Source organism: Heloderma suspectum, chromosome 1 (assembly GCF_057233095.1).
Source record: "Heloderma suspectum isolate Gila_16-S chromosome 1, 16-S_ref, whole genome shotgun sequence".
Classification (NCBI taxonomy): domain Eukaryota; kingdom Metazoa; phylum Chordata; class Lepidosauria; order Squamata; family Helodermatidae; genus Heloderma; species Heloderma suspectum.
The window spans coordinates 118,780,694-118,804,912 of record NC_139458.1 but is presented as its reverse complement, the minus strand read 5'-3'; the positions used below and the strand labels follow the sequence as shown (position 1 = coordinate 118,804,912).

The 24,219-nt window shown below is 41.2% G+C and overlaps 1 protein-coding gene across 26 annotated transcripts in view; it reads left to right on the top strand.

The window, feature by feature from the left end:
* SOX6 (SRY-box transcription factor 6) overlaps positions 1-24,219 on the top strand; it is a 613,575-nt gene that overhangs the window by 578,735 nt on the left and 10,621 nt on the right. For 20 of the 26 annotated variants that reach the window (XM_084855012.1, XM_084855004.1, XM_084855009.1 and 17 more), the window contains 2 exons: positions 10,527-10,760; positions 14,702-14,918. In XM_084855012.1, coding sequence (XP_084711138.1) covers positions 10,527-10,760; positions 14,702-14,918 — 451 coding nt within the window. The remainder of the gene's footprint in view (positions 1-10,526; positions 10,761-14,701; positions 14,919-24,219) is intronic. The other 6 variants (XM_084855021.1, XM_084855024.1, XM_084855025.1 and 3 more) reach the window with 1 other exon arrangement.

The following is a 24,219-nucleotide window of genomic DNA, read 5'->3' as shown; positions in this document are numbered from 1 at the left end:
TTCAGGGTAAGCCATTTAACATCACAGTGATCCAAATATACGCCCCAACCACAGATGCTGAAGAAGCAGAAGTAGATCAGTTCTGTGAGGATCTGCAACACCTACAGGATAGTACGCCAAAAAAAGATGTTATTTTCATTACAGGAGACTGGAATGCTAAGGTGGGTAGTCAAACGACACCTGGAATTACAGGCAAGCATGGTCTGGGAGAACAAAATGAAGCAGGACATAGGCCGATAGAATTTTGCCAAGACAACTCACTGTGCATAACAAACACTCTCTTCCAACAACCTAAAAGACGACTTTATACATGGACTTCATCAGACGGTTGACACCGAAATCAGATTGACGACATCCTTTGTAGCCAAAAGTGGTGGACATCTATGCAGTTGGTAAAAACAAGACCTGGAGCTGATTGTAGTTCAGATCACGAACATCTTATTGCACAATTTAGAATCAGACTAAAGAGAATAGGGAAGACCCACAGATCAGTTAGATATGAGCTCACGAATATTCCTCATGAATATGCAGTGGAAGTGAAGAATAGATTGAAGGGACTAGATGTAGTAGATAGGGTCCCAGAAGAACTATGGACAGAAGTTCGCAACGTTGTTCAGGAGGCGGCAACAAAAAACGCCCCAAAGAAAAAGACAGCCAAGAAGGCAAGATGGCTGTCTGCTGAGACACTGGAAGCAGCCCAAGAAAGAAGGAAAGCAAAAGGCAACAGTGATTGGGGGAGATATGCCCAATTAAATGCAAAATTCCAGAGGTCAGCCAGAAGAGATAAGGAATTATTTTTAAACAAGCAATGCGCGGAAGCGGAAGAAGATAATAGAATAGGAAGGACAAGAGACCTCTTCCAGAAAATTAGAAACATCGGAGGTAAATTGGGTATGATCAAAAACAAAGATGGCAAGGACCTAACAGAAGCAGAAGAGATCAAGAAAAGGTGGCAAGAATATAGGGAAGATCTGTATAGGAAGGATAATAATATTGGGGATAGATTTGACAGTGTGGTCAGTGAGCTAGAGCCAGACATCCTGAAGAGTGAGGTTGAATGGGCCTTAAGAAGGATTGCTAATAACAAGGCAGCAGGAGATGACGGTATCCCAGGTGAACTGTTTAAACTCTTGCAAGATGATGCTGTCAAGGTGATGCATGCCATATGCCAGCAAATTTGGAAAACACAAGAATGGGCAACAGATTGGAAAACATCAACTTATATCCCCATACCAAAAAAGGGAAGCACCAAAGAGTGTTCAAACTATGGAACAGTGGCACTTATTTCACATGCCAGTAAGGTAATGCTCAAGATCTTGCAAGGTAGACTCCAGAAATTCATGGAACAAGAATTGCCAGATGTACTAGCTGGGTTTAGAAAAGGCAGAGGAACTAGAGACCAAATTGCCAATATCCGCTGGATAATGGAGAAAGCCAGGGAGTTTCAGGAAAACATCTATTTCTGTTTTATTGACTATTCTAAAGCCTTTGACTGTGTGGACCATAACAAATTGTGGCAAGTTCTTGGTGGGATCGGGATACCAAGTCATCTTGTCTGCCTCCTGAGGAATCTGTATAACGACCAAGTAGCAACGGTAAGAACAGACAACGAAACAATGGACTTAAGATTGGGAAAGGAGTACAACAGGGCTGTATACTCTCACCCTACCTATTCAACCTGTACGCAGAACACATCATGCGATGTGCTGGGCTTGATGAAGCCAAGGCTGGAGTTAAAATCTCTGGAAGAAACATTAACCATCTCAGATATGCAGATCATACCACTTTGATGGCTGAAACGAGGAGGAGCTGAGGAACCTCATGATGAAGGTGAAAGAAGAAAGTGCAAAAGCTGGGTTGCAGTTAAACCTCAAAAAAAACCAAGATTGTGGCAATCAGCTTGATTGAGAACTGGCAAATAGAGGGAGGAAACGTGGAGGCAGTGACAGACTTTGTTTTTCTAGGCGCAAAGATTACTGCAGACGCTGACTGCAGCCAGGAAATCAGAAGACGTTTACTTCTTGGGAGGAGAGCAATGGCAAATCTTGATAAAATAGTTAAGAGCAGAGACATCACACTGACAACAAAGGTCTGCATAGTGAAAGCAATGGTATTCCCCATAGTAACCTATGGTTGCGAGAGCTGGACCATAAGGACGGCTGAGCGAAGGAAGATAGATGCTTTTGAACTGTGGTGCTGGAGGAAAATTCTGAGTGCCTTGAACTGCAAGAAGATCAAACCAGTCCATACTCCAGGAAATAAAGCCAGACTGCTCACTTGAGGGAATGTTATTACAGGCAAAACTGAAGTACTTTGGCCACATCATGAGAAGACAGGATACCCTGGAGAAGATGCTGATGCTAGGGAACATGGAAGGCAAAAGGAAGAGGAGCCGACCAAGGGCAAGGTGGATGGATGATATTCTAGAGGTGATGGACTCGACCTTGGGGGAGCTGGGGGTGACGACGGCCGACAGGAAGCTCTGGCGTGGGCTGGTCCATGAAGTCACGAAGAGTCGGAAGCAACTGACCAAATAAACAACAACAACAACTAAATGTTCCACGCTAGTTAAAAGGACAACTTCACATTTTACACAGTAGTTGTGCTTCATGCAGCTATGCTCATTTTATTCTAATGTTTTCTGTAGTGAACACATACAATCTGCAGCATAGATACGTGTCCCATATGCAGTAGATACTCATTTGGAAGCCATGGCTGAGTGACTGAGTGTTTAGGGATGTGCATGTGCTCTTCACACTTTATGTTTGCTGCAAAAGGCCTTGCAGTACAAAAAGTCTGTCACACTCACTTTTCTATGATATCATAAAGGTGAAAAGTTTTCCTACACTCTCTGGAATCAGAAAGGTGCTGGGTATGGAAGAACAGCAAATTTTGTCACTTCAAAATGAATCCTTCAGTGTGTGTGTGTGTGTGTTTCCTATCTGTGTACAATGTCAGATATGCTACAAATAGTGGTTGGCTCATATATATTGGCTTATTTGATTTATGTAAAAAAGATGGCAGAGTTTGGCTGTGCAGGCAGACAGGCAACAGAGGAGGCTGCTCTGAACTCCGCAGTTTGTTTTTAGTTTGTTTGGTCTTATCCTCCTAAATGTTTTTGATTTACATCTAATATATGAGGTAAATTACATTGTTTGAGCCAACGGTAGCTTTCGATTCTGATTCTTAGCACTGATATAACAGTAAGTTTTGCTAAAGTCAATGAGACTTATTTTCAAGTAAATGTATTTATGATCAGGGTTTCAGGAAGTTCACCCAAGAATTCTTACTTGGCAGTAGATTTCATTTTAATTGATGGGGCTTACTTCCAGGTAAAGGTGTTAGAAATGAGATACTTGTACCCACTTAAATTGCAGCCTGTCTTTGCCAATCTGTTTATGCAGCATCAAGACATCTAAAACTGAGCTAAAAAGAAAGTAAATAACTGGAATAAAAAGATAATCCAGAATTACTTCTCACAGCCCTAGGTTTTCCTGAGCTGTGAAACAAAGTCATTTGCACAGCCAAATCTTACTACTTTTGTAGCTATTTTGAATCCTAACCAGATTCTGAATTCCGGAAGTCAAAGTACGCTTCTGTGACCGCATTATAAACAGTACACTTGCAAATGGCCTGTTAGTCATTAAAGACAAACAAGTGTTTTTATTTTGTCTCCAGTGAGTGCATTTTCTGCATACTATTTGGAACAGAATTTTTTTAGGCACCAGCTGTGGTCTTCCAAGCATCATTGGGAGGCCCATAAAAGAATGTCAGGTTTCTACTGGAACTCCCCCTGCTTTCTGAGCCAAAACAAAATCTTTATCTTCTTATAACTTTCCATTGTTGTTTTCCCTCCTGTAACTAATTTATATTTCTCTCTAATCATTTTTGTTTTCTGGATAGCTTGCTATTGTAACTGGCAGCTCAGGACAAGATTATAGATTGTAAAACTGAAATTCCATAGTATTAACAAATGTCCTCCTTGAACACTCAAGCATGGATACGCACATTCAGAGACACATGTGTTTAAGAGACCTTTGCAAGTTCGTTGTAGCGCATCTTGGCAGATTCATCCCAATGAAACCGTTTTTTTTTCCTAAACTGGGGTTATGTATCGAACACACAGGAATAAAAAATATACACAATAATTACACTGGAAATTAGCTAAATTGGTAGAATTTAGCAGAAATTAGTAGAAACCTACACACATCAAGCAAATGAACCAAAAACAAAATGGGCATCCATGAGCAGAGTTTGAAAAGTGGGGAAATGAGCTCAAATGTGTGATTGGGGTCTAAGAAGACTAGGCTGCATGGAAGACTAGGTTGTGGACATCTGTGGTAAGTCTGGGTTTTAATGGGCTGGACTATGATGCTAAGGAGCTGAAGAAGTGTGGGGTAAGCAAATCTGGTTTGTAGGGTGTTCTGGGAGAGAGAAAAGGGAAGGACTGAGGCAAGGGGAAAGAAAAAGGTGAGACTGTGTAGGCAAAGGAGACCTACAGCTGTTTGTTTCTAGTCGTGGGCAGAGCACAGTGGCTTCTTCTTGCACAAAGACACTGAGACAAGAGACGGGATGAATTGGGTACCTATATTAAACGCACACCATTTACCAGCACCTTGTTGTATGCAACCTGCTTCTCCCAGCTTCCTCTTGGGGGAATGGGTGCAGAATCCAGATTCACAAGTCCAACAAAGGCATTTGTTCCTGATCACTTGTTTGTCAACCAACTCTTCCAGAAGAATTGCTTGACCACAAAAGGCATAAAGAGGAGGCACAGAAAAGGGGGGGGGGAAGCCTAACCATGAACGTTCCCACAAGTGGCAGAGCATTAACTGGTTTAAAAGATAGACCTAATTCCTATGCACAGTCACACGCAGACAAAAGAAAAAGCAGGTACAGGGTTGGAGGCTACAATGCATAGGGAAAGGACCTCCAGAGGATAGGATAGGGTCTGGAAGTTACCTTTCCCATGGATCCCGATAGATCATTTCTGAAGACAGTGCTGGGTGTAAGGAAACACTTAAGTTTGCTGTGGAAAGAAGGCTCAGGCAAGGCTCCTAGCTATGGTGGCTAAGGTCTTTGCTCGAGCAAGGGGACAGGTGACCAGAACTAGGTAATCTGGGAAAAGGGTAATGGGGCTGTATGACAGAACCTGGGTTCTGTGGCTTGAAAGCAGCTTCAGTGGGGGAGCGACAGCGAACAGATGCAACCAGGACACTGCACGTGTGTCATGCAAACAAGAGCAGAGGTATTGACCTTGTGGAAGGTCATGGAACCAAGTGATTTCAGTAGTGTGATGCCCTGTCTGTGGGGGATAGGCCAGGGACCAAGTGGTTTCAGCTAGCAATTTCAGCAAAGTAACATCCAGAACTTTGGAGTCCAGGAACCAAGTGATTTCAGCAGTGTGGTGTCCAGACTTTGTAGGGCAGGCCAGGAACAGCTTGGGTACCTGAGCGTGGGGGTGGGGGGATTATAGGGCTTCAAGAAAGGGACCAAAGGGACAAAAGCTATTGAATCCAACATAAACAAAACAGACAAAAGAGGGGGAGATACCATCTGGTTGAGGTAGACAGCAGTGTCAATAGGGCTAATGCTTTTCCAAATCCTACCCAGGATGGGCTAAATCTAATCAAGGCAATACTTCCTTGGGATTGCAGTGCTTAAGGGAAGGGAGTCTCCATCCAATCACTACACTTATCAATAATTATGCAAGGCCCTGGAGGGATGACTCCTTGCTATGAGGTGTATTCACATCTACTTATTAATTACTATGCCTAAACTAATTGTGAGGCACCTAATGCTATTGGCTTGAGTCATTCTGCTAAATCTCTGTCCTAGGTACATGACAAAATGCTAATGACCTCAGGAAAAGCTAGCTCATTGTGTATTTTCCCAGTTAGCGGATGCTGCAAGTTCTTTAACTTACACTGGGCCATGCTGAACTTCTTAAAGTAACAGTACCATGACATGAAAAATACTGGGGTTAAGTGGCTTGTGTGCTCTGTGCCAAACAGCCTGCCAACTGGCAGATTTTAATTTTTTTTTAAAGACTGACAATTTTTTCTGACTGATGTTAAAGTGCTTTAGCAATGATGTGTAATCCAAAATAACTCTTATTGTTATAGGTTTCAGCTTGCAAGAAGCATGCATACAGCATCTGTGACTTTTCCCCCAAAGTCACTATAGCCTGAGTGAAATAATAATTTTTGATCTCTGGTATAATAAATGTTATAAACAGAAGCATTATTCATAATTTACAGTATTTTAAACATCCTCCTGGAGTGGTAAGATGCTTAGGAACACAGGCACATTACGTGACTGCTAATTATTTGCAGAAAAGCTCATTTAACACACATTCTTTTTTGGCAGCCCTTGGGCCGAGGCACAAATATTCACTCAGAGATCAAGCAGAGAAATTCAAGGTTTTACTGGCTTCATTTCCAAATCCTTCAAGTGTAGGCTTGCTCAAGGCAGATGGATATAGAAGTTTCATGACTTTCTTGGTCTGTTTGTAATTTATGACTCTAATTAAGAATTGTTTCTTAACAAAAGAACACTGAAATAAAATGCCCAGGGGGTGGGGGGATTCATTGCTTTAATAAATGTGCCTCAGGTTATAATACCTCCAAGTAACTTACAGTTTATATTCTGTAAATATTTCTATTGTTTTGATTACAACAGAAGTGAAGAAATGTATAGTGGTCATTCACCTGTATTGAGTTTGCAATATTAGACCAAGATGATTGTAAAGACATGATAACAGACTCAATGGCCTCAATATATTTATTGTTTCTGTAGAAGATTTTAAGGAACCCGAGTAAGCATTTTTCCTTTCAGGAGCTTTTGGGGTGTCTGGTATGCTGATTCAGCCTCCCTGACACCTGCAAGGAATTGTGCCAATCTCCATGTGATTTTTTTTCTGGTCCAAACAGCAGACAGGGGAAAAGGAATACAGGCAGTGGTATAGTCTATTGAAAGTCTGATGGTCATGCAAGCCCTTTATTCCATTTGGTACATCTCCTTGGTCACATATCTTGGGTATTTATTTATTTTAAAAGCTTACATTCCACCTATTTCTTTGAAAGGGAACTCAAGGCGGTGAACAAAAGAAGTCAGCAATATTTAAAACAGCCTTAAAACCCCCAAATAAATACACAACAACAATAATGTTGCTTTAAAAAACAGCAGTTAATGACAAGGGCTCAAGGGTTAGTAAAATGTTTAAACAAACGCCTTCTTAAAAAGCCAGGTTTTTACATATCACCAAAAATAGTAGTGTCAGGGCCTGCAAATTTCTGTTTGCCTTTCTGTGAAATCAGTTTCTGTTGGGTTGTATTTGTTTTGTGAGTAATCCATATAACTTGTGTTATGGGGCAGCTACGTGAATTATGGGTTGGATCCTGAATCTGCGACCCTTGGACAGATGGGCTCCTTCCATCCATGGGAAGTTTCTGATTCAGCAGAGGAATCCCACTCACAGAATGGAGGCAGCAATGAGCTTGGTTAATTCTCCCCCTCCCCCTGCAGTTCTCTATGTCTCCTCCAAATCTGGTCTAGAGAGTTGTGGGAGGTGGCACTGGGGAAATACAGAGGGAGGAGGGAATGACCAAAGATCACCTTTCCCTGCTTTCTGCCAATGGGAGAGTTCTGAGTGGAAATCTGCTCAGGGAATGCTCCTGCCAGTGGAAAAGAAGCTGGATCCAACCCTTAGTAAATAAATAAAATAAATTAAACTGCACAGCTCAGTGTGGGAGTCCACATGTTGGTCCAGTTCAGAGCTGGTTTTGTGATCCTGTTGTTTTATTGTTGTATTTTTTGTTGTAATCTAATGGATTGCACAGCACTCTGGAATTTTAAACAGAATGAAGGGAAATTTAAAATATTGTAAATTTAAAACATTCAATTCTTGGGTAGAGTTCACACATTACCACCACCAGCAATTGGTAGTGACCAGGCAGAAGAATCACATGACTATGGTAGTGGTTTGTAAAAGTAATCAAGAGATGCTGTTTTGACCTTTCTCTATTTGATAATGGTAACAGGCTGCCCTTTGATAAAAACTTCCAGGGTGGCATACAATAAATTCTAAAAAATAAAAAAATAAAAACCACTACTAATCCCAAACACTGGTTCAGTATATGTAGATTGGGCCTGAATGAGGCTGTGAGGGAATGGTTCATTAATCAATCAGCTTCCTTGAGTCCACTTCTTATTTTTGAGATTCTGTTGTGTAGCTCTTAGAACTATTCATGTGCTTGATGGTTAAGGCCCTACATAAATCCTTGCATAAATGCTTGTGCTACATGTTTGTTTGTTTGTTTGTTTCTATACTGCCCAATAGCCAAAGCTTTCTGGGCAGTTCACAAAAATTAAAGAAAATTTAATCAAGAAAACATAGATGCAGGAGTGGAAGATCACTGGTATATCAATCAGCCTTGTATTCCTGGGATTATTGTTTCATCCATTCTCATTGCACATTTTGGAATTTAGATATGAATGTGTACTGATATTTTTTTTTATTTCACACTCATAAGACAACAAAACATAGCAAGTTGACAACCCCATTAAGACTGCTATGATTGTGAAAAGAACTGCATATGCAGAGCTCGGTCTAACCTACTAAACCTCTGTAGCAACTAGCAAGACTCCACTTTGACCCTATTGGTTTTGGATTAGGTGAACATTTCAATCTACTCGATGTTATGATGGAGAGGCTGCAGTAATAGTCACAGCTAGTAAATGCTGAACAGTCACGGCACAGTAGTTAGACTTAGGCTCCTATTAAAATACTTCTGCATCTGACATTCACAGCAGACCTGTCGTCTTTTATCTGTGTGCAGTTGCGGAACTGGTGTCAGTTTTAAAGTAATGGTATTGAGGGCTTCATAAATTATCCTGGTGATCCTCAGGAGAAGACAGTGTCACATCTAAATAAGTGTTTTGCTTCCAGGGTAATGTATGTCTTCATCTGGCCCAGCAGTCAGCATATTGCCCTGTGTTGATGGATATTGTCAGCTTGAAGCTACACTACATTTCACTGCACAATAAACATGGCTGTCAACACCATATAAAGTGAAATCAATTTATCCTGTATGGTCAGTGCATTTTAAATGAAATTAATGTACTGTGGGCATAGTGGCAAAAAGGTAGCATATTAGTTATGCATCCTCTGTCCCTAAGATTTTATCCATGAAAATGAATTGCCTACACAAAACAACAAAAATAATTACTGTGTTCCTTAAAGTACAGATATGGGGTTTTTTTTACAGCAATTTGGCAGAGTTAGATTCTACATAATTTAAAATATGGATTCAAATCCTGATCTGATGTAAATCATCCCTCCACTGTGAAGTCAACAGAGCTTTACTGATTTACATTGGTTTAGGTTTCATCAAGCTATGTCATTTCGTAGCCACTGAGGATTTGTCATATAAGTATTTGAAACGGAGGGGAAAGACCTGAAATACAATTCACTTTCTTTTCAGTCCTGTCATAATTGTTGCACGTGAGGGATATGTTTTGTTGTTTTTATGCACATTTAGTTAAGAATTATCCATATCACTTTGTTATTGTACAAATGTAGTCTAGTATTTAAAGAGTATATCAATAATAATTTACAAATATTTCAGTCAGGGGTCACAAAGCTATCAAACTCAGAGCTTAGTTGCATGATATAATTCCCATTTCTGCATGTATCTCTCATGCTTTGTAGCCTACTTGAATAATTTGGCTTCATGAGATGGACGGAGTAACCTTGATGAAAAGCATCTCAGGGTCCATCTGGATGCGTCTCCGTTAGAGTTGGGAACAATGGAGGTAGCAATGGAGTTCATGCTAATATAAGTAAATAATGAAACGTTAAGTAATTGATCAGACAGTTAGAAGCACTGGTACTAGTATTAATCCTGTGAAAGGGGATACCTCAATACATTTCTCAGTGAAAGAAATGTAAATTAACAAAGCTAACCACCTAGAATAATTAGACTTCTGTTCTGTGTACTTATAGCCTCATTTATTCAAAAATCCTGGGTGACATTCAAACCATTTGGGTAATGACTAGTTTGAACAAACTACACATTGAAGAATAAGATAAAGAGTTATAGCTAGCAGGGCACTGTTATAACATATAGATTTAAACTTCATTTTGCCCTGCTTTCCATGTTTAATAGTGTTATTTAAAACACACACGCACCAAGAAGTCACTTTGAATGGATGACTTTTGAATTATTTCTTTTCCTGTTTACCTGTATAACTAGGGCACAGAAAGTATAGGCTCCATATTTTAATGAAGAGACTTACTATGTCCTTATCTCTGAATTTTCTCAATCTCATTAGCTCCTAGAACTATCATAGGAAATAACATGAGTGATCATACTCAAATATCAATTTAGACTTGCTTTGTCTCATGGATCTGGAAGCAGGAAGTGAGAACTTGAACATCAGCAGGTGATAGGTAGTTGTCCCAGAATCCAGATAATGTAATAATGTTTGCATCCATCTTGTTTCTTCCTGCCCTGATATTACAGGAAGTAAAGCAATGAATGGCTCTGCAGCTAAACTACAGCAGTATTATTGTTGGCCAACAGGAGGCGCCACTGTGGCTGAAGCTCGAGTCTACAGGGATGCCCGGGGCCGAAGTAGCAGCGAGCCACATATCAAACGACCAATGAACGCTTTTATGGTTTGGGCAAAGGATGAACGCAGAAAAATTCTTCAAGCTTTTCCTGATATGCACAACTCCAACATTAGCAAAATTCTTGGTAAGTACAAAATGATAAATAATTGCAGAAACAAAACTAGTGATTGCGTTGTGATTTTGAATGTACATTATGAATAGCAAGAGGAAATAATGTCTTGGATTTGTAAATTGAAGAGATTTGCTGAACTGCAGAAGGCTGCAAACATGGGAATTCCAGTAGCTGGATATGGACCAGCAAACAATCTCTTCACACCTTTGGAAGCTTGAATGTTTTGCCTTTTTATAGCAGGCTTGGTGTGCTCACAGTCCTCTGAACCATAGCCAGTGAAGTAAAAGCTAAGGTACATATGCTTAAGGCTGCTATGGGAAAAAAATGATTGATACACTCTCCTATGTAAAGAAGGAGAGCCATACGCAAACAAACTATGAAGATGAGATTTCTGCAGATAGAAAAAGTTTGAATTTCCTTTGGAGTTTCCATCTGAGGTAAAGAGCAACTGTTTGTTCATGGGTTACTCTAGTATCCTATTGCAACCCTATTTTAGAAATCATGGTAGAATAGAAATGTGAACTTTCTTTAAGAGAAAATTGACTAATAATTTTTTATGCTGGGAAAATATTTAACTCAATGTAAATTCAAGTGTTTGTGGCAATGAGTAGAATGTTCAAACTGCATAGTCTGCAGATTTCATAGCATCTAAATTAAAGTATTCAACACTGAACTCATTGCAAAAAAAAAAAAAATGAAAATGCCATGAGAATACAAAACTAAAGCGTCTCAAGTTCATTTTACTTAATTCTTTAGAACAGGGGTGGTCAACTTTTGGCCCTCCAGATGTTGAGCTGCAATGCCCATCATTCCTCACCATTAGCTGTGCTCTCTAAGTCTGGCAGGAATTGCGGTCCAACAACATCTGGAGGGCTACAAGGTGTCCACCCCTGCTTTAGAAAAATAAAAGTTAACCAGCATAACGTGTACGATTTGCCAGTGCTTAGGTTTTATCTCACAATAACAGATCTGCTGATTTTTTCAAAAGCAGTAAATTGAAAACCTCACATGAGAATTAAAAGCATACATGAGAATGAGTAAAGAAATGTTTAAACTGATATTTGTCCACCAAGTCTTTGAAGTGAAAGGAAGATTTTAAATGTTACTCGTAATAAATACTAGTACCAATCAAGTGTCATCTGCAGTTATTTTATTGTACATTGTTATACATTTTAACAAAGTTGTTTTTCTTAGTTGCTTTTTTTCCTTAGGTAAAAAAAAAGTAGAAACAAATGTAACTCTGTTCTTAAAACTTGCAATGTTTTACATTGAAGTTTTCATATTTGTCTGCCATTTTTAGTAAGTTATATGAATAGCCTTTCAGTTTTGTATAAAACCTGCACTGTTCTAGTCTTGGCAACTATATAGAATCTATATTATTTGTGTGCATTCTTTGACCAAAAAAAACCTATTACGAGTATAGTAACAGGATTCATTAAAATGTAAACATTCAGTATAAATATCTCAGAAGTGCCAGCAATCATATGTTTTTTAAAAAGGGGTATAACCTGCCAGGAGTTGCCCCACCACCATGAGAATGAAAGAGTCAATTTACATATAATATCTGTGCACATTTTCCAGGACAATGACAAAAAAGAGTCTGAAATATTAGAACTGACAACAGAGCATTGCTGACTCTGGATAATATTTATACAACTTTTCCATTTGTTGATGTATAAAAGCTCGTGGTAAAAGAATAGCTTCCACCCACGTTTACCACAGCTGTAATCATTTTAACCAGCTGTAAGCTCCTTTTTATTTTATTTTTTACAAATCTTTCTTCACTGTTTAGGTAGCTCTTTATAAACAATACAACGGACCTGAATTCTTTTCTTCCTTCGATGTAAACTGTGCTATATTTTTTGTCTTTTACTAGTGCAGTTTGTGATGTATGTTTATAGTAATTAAAGAAGTGAAGAGCATTGCAAACGTACTTTCCACTTTATTTCGAATACAACTTTAAGTGCAGCTCAGTGTACTTATTGCATCTGGCTGGATGATTATAACATGTAATGGGATTTGTAAAGGTCAGGGAGCCAATAGCAAAGGGCATCTAAATTAAAGACACTTAACAGCACAATCCTGTATTTGTCTACTCAGAATTAAGTCCCATTGAATTCAGTGGGGTTGCTTGCAGGTAACTGTGTATATGGTTGCAGCATAGGATGGGGCATCTCTAATTTTGTGAATAAGCAACTTGTTGCTAAGATTCAGGTCATGATAGCTTCAGCTATGAGGCGGTATAGAAATAAGCATATAATAAAAGAATGGATGATATTCATTATAATAATAATACAAATTTATCTTACACGCATATTTTGCTAGATTCTTACTAGCAAAATATGCATGTACGAGCAATGTGGAAAACCTTTTGAAGATGAATAGAGTGACTATGGTTCAAACAAGCTTCTAAGTAATACAGCTGAGATTCAAAGAGCCATTTCGGGGGTTCTCAAGGTCTTGGGTATGTCCAGTGGGATTTTTGCAATTTTTTCTTTGAACAATAGCCCCCTGTGCCATATCATAAGCTTTTGAATGTTCCCTCAGTTTCAGAAGGGTGTGTGTGTGTGGGGGGGGGTGCCATAAGGCATTTAGGGTACCTGTTTGAGAAATACAGACCCAGAACCCACTGGGGTGTATGGTACTATTCATGTAGTTCTTTATAGTGTCTCTTAATAAATTAATCATATATATATATATATATATATATATATATATATGGGCCAGTTCACACGCAATACCAACCCAGGGTTTTTTAAATGCTAGTGCACACAGCTCAATGAGTCCCCCGGGGTTTGTTCTTGGGTTATGACTCTGATTTACTTACTTACTTACTTACAATATTTATATACCATTCCACATCAGAAGATTTCGGAGTGGTTAAATGCTAGTGCACACAGCTCAATGAGTCCCTGGGGTTTGTTCTTGGGTTATGACTCTAATTTATTTATTTACTTACTTACTTACTTACTTACTTACTTACAATATTTGTACACCACTCCACATCAGAAGATTTCGGAGTGGTGAACAGCAAGGTAAAAGAATAAAACAGCAGGTTAAAAGAGCTATACCATTTTTTAAAAAGACAAATCCCAATACGGTGGAATTTAATAAACTGTGGCTGGTCACACAAGGAAGGCCTCTTGAAATAACAACGTCTGATTTGTCACGGGAGAGACAAGCCAGGGTTTCTGGTTTGGATGTAATGTTAACCAAGCCAAGAACAGAGTGATCCTGGGTTGTTCAACAGTTCCTGCTTGCAGGAGGAGCCAAATGGGAATGATCAAGCAACAGTGGACTCACATATTGGCTCATTCACGATAACCTGGGGTTTAAAAAATACAAAGTTGCAAACCAGGCCTATGAATCAAAGTTTTTTTTATTCAAGGAATAGATCAAGAACAATCTCACCAGTGCTGTTAGAAACATTTTGTGAACTTAGAGAATATGTGTTTCTCTGACAAGTGTTATGACTGCATCCTTTTTTGTGATGTCACATTTGTGACCAGTTGCGATATCCTGTTTGTAGGTCATTTAGTTTCTATTACTTGGATTGTAAAGGAGAAATAATGGAAAACCTGGGTCTGCTTGAGAATCTGAGGGAATTGTCAGAAGACTGGTAAGATGCTTTATACAGTATGAAGCACGCCACTGGCTCTGGAAGTGGATTCCAGATTCTTAGTGTCAGTTTGGTTGGTTTGTATGGTACATTGAAGTGAACAGTGGCAGAAAGGATTCTTTAGAGCAGGAGTGGGGAACCTGAGGCTTTCCAGATTTGTTTAACTCCAACTCTCATTAGCCCCAGCCAGCATGGCCAATGGTCAGGGATTATGGGAGTTGTAGTCCAGCAACATCTGGAAGCACACAGGTCCCCCACCTCTGGTTTAGAGCTTCATGGAATTATCCCTCAGACAAGCTGACTTGAGAGCTCACTGACATCTTTTCCTATGCAGGCTCCCGCTGGAAATCTATGTCAAACCAAGAGAAACAACCTTACTATGAAGAGCAAGCACGGCTAAGTAAAATCCACCTAGAGAAGTACCCTAATTACAAATATAAACCTCGACCAAAACGCACCTGCATCGTTGACGGCAAGAAACTGCGTATTGGAGAATATAAACAGCTCATGAGATCTCGAAGGCAGGAGATGAGGCAATTTTTTACTGTAGGGTATGTACTATAACTGTTTTCACTAGAGCATTCTGTGTCAACCCCAGCACAACCCAAACCTTTTCCTTCCAATAGGATTGGGATTCTTGTCTAAGATTCACTTATCTATTCTAGCCCATGATTTGAACAAAATCTGTTTTAGCCTTTTCTGGTGTACACTGATGGTAATTTGGTAAACCACCCACAAGACTCCTACAAATGCATTAGTGGGAATCACTAGCATTTTTATTATTTTTAGATGGAATAAAGACTCCAAGACTCCCTCCACAGTTGCTGTGAAACAAGCAACAAGCAACATAGTGTACAACTGTCTTTAGAAACAGTGTAGAGCAAACTGGATCATTTGGGCCCATTAGTTCAGAAGAGTCTGATTGAAGCAGCTGCCTACTTAATTGGATATCACTTCTATCAGTTCCATACCTTCTGTCCACTCAGCTGGAGGTTCTTCCTTTTTCCTGTTCCTCTTTTGTTCTACTCCTTTCACCCCATGTTCATTCAGTGTAAACTGATTGTTCTGTTGTTCTAATACTTTTCCTCATTGTAAACCCTCTTATAAGTGGGCTACTGTTGCTAAAGCTAGGACTTGCCACAATGAGGTCATGAAAATACCTTGTTGTCCACAGGATTTACAGCAGGGGCAAATGCTTTTCTTTACCACTCTGTGCCCCACCCAGTTTTTTAGATTTCAGTTTTTTCTCCATGCTTCATACAAATCTAGGAAGTCCATTCACTCTTACGGCATGTATGGGTAAGACAAAGTGTTACTATCTACTTAAGCATATTTTGAGATATCCACTTGGTCCCTGCTATAGATTCTGTTGTGCCCAGGGTATGCACAGGGGGCAAGTGTGTCTCCATAGGTTTTCCAGATTGGTTTCTGAGTAAGTTTCTGCTGAATTCAGTACTGACTCTGAATTTTAATCCAACACCAGATTAAACAGTGGATTTTCCAAGAGAGATTCAAGGAATCTCTTTATAAGTGTCATCTTAGACTTTTCAACAGTATACAGTGGCATATTTCTGTAACCTTAGGCCAGCAACTCACTAAAACAATGGTGTCTCAGTGGATTTATCTCCGTCTTTGTCATCAACAACAAAATATCTTGGATGCTTGATGCAGCACAATGTGTTTCTGGCAATTTAAGAAAGAGACTTCTCTTGGCAGCCCTTCTAGATTCACAATGTTCTGTTTATTCCTCTAATCACAATAGTCTTTTATTGCGGGCTTCACATCCAGTTAATTGACCTTTACTGCTTAGTTTTGTACCTTGTTTCTGGCTTGGCATGAAAGATTTGTATTGCAGCCAATTACTTTGTGGTATCATCCACAGCAGTGTGGGCTTTTGTCTAAATCAGTTTTTGATATCTGGAAATATGATGAGGGTTAGATACCTTGAAATATGATAAGCCAATAGGTCCATCTACTCTGTATACTAAAACATAGCTTGCTGACTATGGAATCACTGTGTGGGTGGCGCACGTGTGTGCATGCATGCATGCATATGTGTGCTAATCTGGTCCAAGGAGGAGGCACAAGCCTTTTCTGTTGTACAAGGATCAGTACACACAAATTGAAGGGTGCATGGATCTGAAGGGAAATGGCACGAGAGAGGCAAGGAAGCTGAAAAAGAGATATTACTGTAGGTGAACATCAGAGTTATGAAAAACTTCCATTCTTCACATTGTTATAACTCCACATCCATATACCAAAGTTTCTGGAAACATTCCCAGATGGCAACTACCTGCACCACTCACCAGACACTGTTTGACTGTGGAACTGACCTGAGATTTCTAGAAGTACACCGTCATATTCATGATTTACCTTCGCCCAATCCAGAAAAGGCATGCTTTCCAATTGCTATCTCAAGAGATGCACCCAGACATCCAGGGTTTCAACCTTTGGCAGAATGAGACATGTAGATGATGATGGAATCACACTCTTTGTATTCTTGACTGTGCAGGATGGTGATGACCTGGATGTCTTTCTTTCTGACTTCCTTGTCATGGTCAGATCACTTCCTGGTGAGATTTAGATTTACAACACTCATTCCCTTTTTCAGGGTAGGTGGATCTATTAGGGTTCCTAATAGATCCACCTACCTGATGGTGGGTTCCCGAGGGCCCTTAAGAAGTCTCCAGTTGGCTTAGCTGGCACTTCTGTTGAAGCCCTAGTCACTCTGTAGGATGCAGAGTGTGAGGTGAACACCATTTTGATATTCAAGTACTTCACATTAAAAAGTCAGTGTTGAATTTCCTTATTAAGGAGAGGATACCATTTTTTATTCTCTATCCATGAATAAACATTAATGCTAGTTAGAATTATTAACTTGCACATGAAGGCGTGGAAACCACTCTTCTGTTTCTATTTAACCACTTTAATTGTAATTGTGATAAATATTATATGGTATTAAGTAAAGGGTAAAAAATGTAAAACTCAAATGTCATAACCCACACTCACTGTAGTCCAATGGATTCTCAGTAATGCTTGCAGCCACACCAAGCAACAGCCACACACAGGGGAGGAGCAGTGCACATATGGCCACCATCAGTGAATGGTATCCAAGGGGGAGAGAGCCTGGCCTATGTGGTGCATGCACAGCTCTGCTAACTGTAGGCTTCGGCCTGTGGCAGCCTGGTCATCTTAGAAATGTGTATCTACCACATTTTTCTCCCTTTCCCGTGACATCATCCCATGAAGCTGATTGGTAGGAGATTCAGGACTGATAAAAGGAAGAACTTCTTCATACAATGGATAGCTAAACTATGGGATTCACTACCTCAAGATGTAGTGATGGCCACCAATTTGGATGGCTTTAAAAGGGGGGTAGACAAATTCCCCCCTTCATGGATCACTGCCTTGTTGTGGCGAAGGGGCTTGCGTAACTCAGTGAAGCCATAAGCTATGCCGTGCAGGGCCACCCAAGACGGACAGGTCATGGCAGAGAGTTCTGACAAAATGTGGTCCACTGGAGAAGGAAATGGCAACCCACTCCAGTATTCTTGCCAAGAAAACCCCATGGAATGTATCACAAGGCTAAAAGAGATGACGCCGGAAGATGAGCCCCTCAGGTCGGAAGGTGTCCAATATGCTACTGGGGAAGAGCAGAGGGTATTTCCAAGTAGCGCCAGAAAGAGTAAAGCAGCTGGGCCAAAGCCGAAAGGACACTCAGCTGTGGATGTGTCTGGTGGTGAAAAGAAAATCCGATGCTGTAAAGAACAATATTGTTTAGGAACCTGGAATGTCAGATCAATGAATCAAGGTAAGCTGGAGGTGGTCAAACATGAGATGGCAAGATTGAACATCGACATCTTGGGAGTCAGCGAACTCAAATGGACAGGCATGGGCGAATTTAATTCAGGTGACCATCATATCACCTGGGCAAGAATCCCTTAGAAGAAATGGAGTAGCACTCATAGTCAACAAAAGGGTGGGAAAAGCAGTACTGGGGTACAATCTTAAAAATGATAGAATGATCTCAGTACGAATCCAAGGCAAACCATTCAACATCACAGTAATTCAAGTCTATGCCCCAACCACTGAGGCCGAAGAAGCTGAGGTTGATCGGTTCTATGAAGACCTACAACACCTTCTAGAACTAACACCAAAAAAAGATGTCCTCTTCATCATAGGGGATTGGAATGCTAAAGTAGGAAGTCAAGAAATCACCGGGATAACAGGCAGGCATGGCCTTGGTGTACAAAATGAAGCAGGACAAAAGCTAATAGAGTTTTGCCAAGAGAACATGCTGATCATAGCAAACACTCTTTTCCAACAGCACAAGAGGCGACTCTACACATGGACGTCACCAGATGGTCAATATCGAAATCAGATTGATTATGTCCTTTGCAGCCAAAGATGGAGAAGCTCCATACAGTCAGTAAAAACAAGACCTGGAGCTGACTGTGGCTCAGATCATGAGCTGCTTCTTGCAAAATTTCGGCTTAAATTGAAGAACGTAGGGAAAGCCACTAAACCTTTTAGGTATGACCTAAATCATATCCCTGATGAATATACAGTGGAGGTGAGGAATAGATTTCAGGGATTAGACCTGATCGACAGAGTGCCTGAGGAACTATGGACGGAGGTCCGTAACATTGTTCAGGAGGCAGCAACGAAATCCGTCCCAAAGAAAAAGAAATGCAAGAAAGCCAAGTGGCTGTCTGATGAGGCTTTACAAGTAGCTCACGAAAGAAGGGAAGCGAAAAGCAAGGGAGAAAGGGGAAGATATACCCAACTGAATGCAGAGTTCCAGAGAATAGCAAGGAGAGACAAGAAGGCCTTCTTAAATGAACAATGCAAAGAAATCGAGGAAAACAACAGAATGGGAAAGACTAGAGATCTCTTCACGAAAATTGGAGATCTCAAGGGAACGTTTTGTGCAAAGATGGGCATGATAAAGGACAAAGAAGGCAGGGACCTAACAGAAGCAGATGAGATTAAGAAGAGGTGGCAAGAATACACAGAAGAACTATACAGGAAAGATTTGAATGTCCCTGATAGCCATGATAGTGTGGTCACTGAACTTGAGCCGGACATCCTAGAGAGTGAAGTCAAGTGGGCCTTAGGAAGCATTAGTAACAACAAAGCTAGTGGAGATGACAGTATTCCAGCCGAGCTATTTAAAATCCTAAAAGATGATGCTGTTAAACTGCTGCATTCAATATGCCAACAAATATGGAACACTCAACAGTGGCCACAAGACTGGAAAAGGTCAGTTTACATTCCAATTCCAAAGAAGGGCAACGCCAAAGAGAGTTCAAACTACCGCACAATTGCGCTCATTTCACATGCCAGCAAGGTGATGCTCAAAATCCTACAAGCTAGGCTTCAGCAGTATACGAACCGAGAACTACTGGAAGTACAAGCTGGGTTTCGAAGAGGCAGAGGAACTAGAGATCAAATCGCCAACATTCGCTGCATCATGGAGAAAGCAAGAGAATTCCAGAAAAACGTCTATTTCTGCTTCATTGACTACGCTAAAGCCTTTGATTGTGTGGATCACAACAAACTGTGGCAAATTCTTAAAGTGATGGGAGCACCAGACCACCTTACCTGTCTCCTGAGAAACCTGTACAAGGGTCAAGAAGCAACAGTAAGAACCAGACATGGAACAACCGAGTGGTTCAAAATTGGGAAAGGAGTACGACAAGGCTGCATATTGTCACCCTGCTTATTTAACTTATATGCAGAGTACATCACGAGAAATGCCGGGTTGGATGAATCAGAGATCGGAATTAAGATTGCCGGGAGAATTATCAACAACCTCCGATATGCAGACGATACCACCCTAATGGCAGAAAGCGAAGAGGATCTCAAGAGCCTCTTGTTGAGGGTGAAAGAGGAGAGTGCAAAAGCTGGTTTGAAACTCAACATTAAAAAAACTAAGATCATGACATCTGGCCCTATCACTTCCTGGCATATAGAAGGGGAAGAAATGGAAGCAGTGACAGATTTTACTTCCTTGGGCTCCAAGATCACCGCAGACGGTGACTGTAGCCATGAAATTAAAAGACGCTTGCTCCTTGGGAGGAAAGCTATGGCAAACCTAGACAGCATAGTAAGAAGCAGAGACATCACCTTGCCGACAAAGGTTCGTCTAATCAAAGCTATGGTTTTCCCAGTAGTAATGTATGGCTGTGAGAGCTGGACTATAAGGAAGGCTGAGCGCCGAAGAATTGATGCTTTCGAACTGTGGTGCTGGAGAAGACTCTTACGAGTCCCCTGGACTGCAAGGAGGTCAAATCAGTCCATCCTAAAGGAAATCAACCCTGACTGCTCTTTGGAAGGACAGATAATGAAGCTGAAGCTCCAATATTTTGGCCACCTAATGCGAAGAGAAAACTCCCTGGAAAAGACCCTGATGCTGGGAAAGACTGAAGGCAAAAGGAGAAGGGGACGGCAGAGGATGAGATGGCTAGATAGCATCACGGATGCAATGAATATGAACTTGAGCACGCTCCGGGAGAGAGCGCAGGACAGGAAGGCCTGGCGTGCTATGGTCCATGGGGTCATGAAGAGTCGGACACGACTGAACAACAACAACAAGACAAATTCCTGGAGAAAAGGTCTATCAATGGCTACTAGTACTGATGGCTGTGTGCTGCCACCAGTATCAAAAGCAGTATGTCTATGTACGCCAGTTTCTGGTGAACATGAGAGCATGCTGTTGCACTCATGTCCTACTTGTGGGTTTCCCATGGGCAGCTCATTGGCCACTGTGAACAGAATTCTGGTCTAGATGGAACTTCAGTCTGATCCAGCATGGCTTTTCTTATTTTCTTATGTTCTACCATACTCAAGCCAAGCTTCCCCCGACCCCAGTTGCTATTTGGTTGAGTTGCCAGATTAGTGTCTCTCTCACCCTCACCCTGTCTACCACTTGGTGGTGATGGCCGCGTATTGCAGTATATATTACCACCAGGGCTCAAACATGGGAAAGGGTAGGAACAGGTATACTTACCAAGGTCTGGCGGTCCAAGCAGCCCCAGCTAGGGATGGTGGAGAATTCCGCCATAGACTCCAATGAGGCTGGATTCTTTAGAATCCAGTCCCCCGGAGTCCGTAGCGGGACAGAGCACTCCCCTCCGCCACCCCGCAAAATTCTCCCCGGACGGACCCTACCTGCTGCCAGCCGGTCCGGTCTGTCCGCTGTCATCCACTGCCCCGGTCTGCGGCCGCAAATGGCATCCAGCATAGAGGATGCCATTGTGTCCTTGCTTTAGCCATGATAGGCTATGTAAATCTTTATGTAGCCTATCACGACAAAGAGCAGGGACAAAAAAGGCATCCGCTACGCCATTTGCATTGCTACTTTTTTCGTGATAGGCTACGTAAAGATTTACATAGCTTATCATGGGTAAAGCAGGGACACAAATGGCATCCGCTACGCTGGATGCCATTTGTGGCTGCAGACCGGCAGCAGACAGAAGTCCAGCTACGGATGGGCCCGTCTGGCAGCTCTGCTGACTCACTGCAGAGTGGAGCCGGCCAGGGAGGATTCTGGGGGAGGGACGGATCACCTCCCCCCACACAGACACCCCGGACCGGAACGGTAAGTGGATTTCGTACACCCCTAGCCCCAGCCCAGGTTGCAAGATCCAGATATTGTGAGATTTGATAGGGCCGGTCAGAATCCGAACAGATATTCTAAACATTGTACTGGGTTGCAGGCGCAGGCCCTCCTCGTAGAACAGAGAGATTGAGAGAGAGGGAGAAATCTGTGCCTCCTCATGCAACATGCTTTTCCCCAAACAACAAGTCCCAGAGGTCATTAGTTCCTGCTGGCATTTCTTATGCACATGGGTGAAGAGCCAACAGGTTGTGGCATCTGATGGGCAGCAGGTAGGAGGCAGGGGAATGATCAGGAACATTAGGCAGATTCACACAAAATGCTCCTCCTCACACATTGAAAGTCTATGTGAAGGGGGCTGTGGGGTCATGTGGACTAGTCCTGCCCCTCTCTGGTACATGATGAAGCCATGCCCCCACCATGAAGACCTGTGGCAGAAACAGTACCCCACTATTTTTGTGTTCACCCAGTGTAGGTGAACACTGGGTGAACACACAGTATAGAATTCTATACTCGTACTGAGGTATGAGTGTAGAGCCCTTTCCCACATCAACTGAATGTGAGAATGGGGAAGCATTTGAACTGTGGGCATTAGTGATGTGGGGTGTGGTCTCAGCAGGAGCAGGGCTAGTCTGCACAGCCCCACTATGCATATAATGAAGGGGGCTCTTGTGACTTTTTTATGTTGAGAAGTTAATGCCCATTGCCAGCCATTCCATAAGATTATTTTAATTCTTTTTTATCCTTTAAAAAACCTGAAGCTTCTAATCAAAAGTGTTTATAGTGTTATAATTTTAATAGGTTTTTATCTTTTCAATTGCTAATGAGAGATACTTAAGAATAACGGTTCAGTTCTTCTTTAAAACATTTACATGAGTTGAAATGTATCCTAAGTGTCGCATATGCAAAGTCCTGATGCCACAACTATGCACTAGGAAAGAGCTCTAACAGGCATCTGAACTGAAAATACTTTCTTTGTTACCTTGCCTTACAAAAATATTCCAGTCCAACCCCATTTTGGTCTAGTAAATTCTGTTCAAGTATGCATTACATCTTTTAGTCTACAAAATAATGAGAACATTATTTATGTCTTATAAGATGCTGTGGAAAAGTATTTATGGCTACTATACATACACAGATATTCTGAATGTTTCTGGACTACTGTTTTGAATAAGTCAATAAAACCACATTGCTGTGGCTAGGCTCAAATGTACACAATGGGTTCTTTTATGAGATCTGATGTTATGTCATTCGGTGGGACTGTATACCCTTTCAAAGGGTGTAGCGAGTAAGAAATTTTCCTTAATGCAGTTGAGTTAGACTCAGTAATTTAGAGAGTTGTCAGGAAAAATGGATCTGAAGGGAACAGCAGACAATGACTTTTGCCAATTTAAATGTTTAAGTGGTTTTGGAAAAAAGACAGCCCTGTAGATTTTTCCTGTCACAGTTATGTAGCACCCAGCCAACCAAAACCTGAAACTCTGTGTAGCTGTACTATACTATGGAACTATCCGGTGTATCCTTCAATGTGATAGTAGCCAACACCTGCCAACAATGCCCTTCTGCTGTTTGCACAGGACAAACAAGTCAGTTTTAATGCAAGAAATAAATAGACATGAATCTGACATAAAAAATAGCAGCATTTAGAAACTGTTGAAATGCTTTAATGTCCCTGTGCTGACTTCAAAGTCACTATACTTCAGGGACAGGTAACCTACTTTAGCCCGAGGGCCACACTGGCTGGGAGTGCTGTGTGTGTGTGTTTTCTTTCTATTACAATTCTCTTCAGTGCTGTGCGGCCTCCCTGGCTGCCCACACTTTCTGATCTGAAAAAGCCCTGATCTGAAAAATGGGAGAAGGTACCTCATGTCTCCATCTGAAATTTAATTAAAGTGTGAGGAGCTGGGGAAGCTGCAGAACCCTAGAGAAATGACTGTACAATGAAAGACAAGATACACACACCCCTTGGCCTCTCTGTAACTAAGATCCCTGCCCCTCACCCCTGCACAAGAACCCTGCCCCTCACCCATTAAAATTTCACTGAAATTTCTTCTCTTGGCATTTTATTGAAAGCAATTTCTTTTCTTTTATCAAACTGAATGACAATGGTCAAAACCATGGAACAAATTTTCAATAGAGCACTATTGTATCATCTAAACATTTGACTCTGCATAGAACTGTGACAGACTTAGAGCTTCCCTTTTCATTGCATGGCCTTTTGACACCAGTGT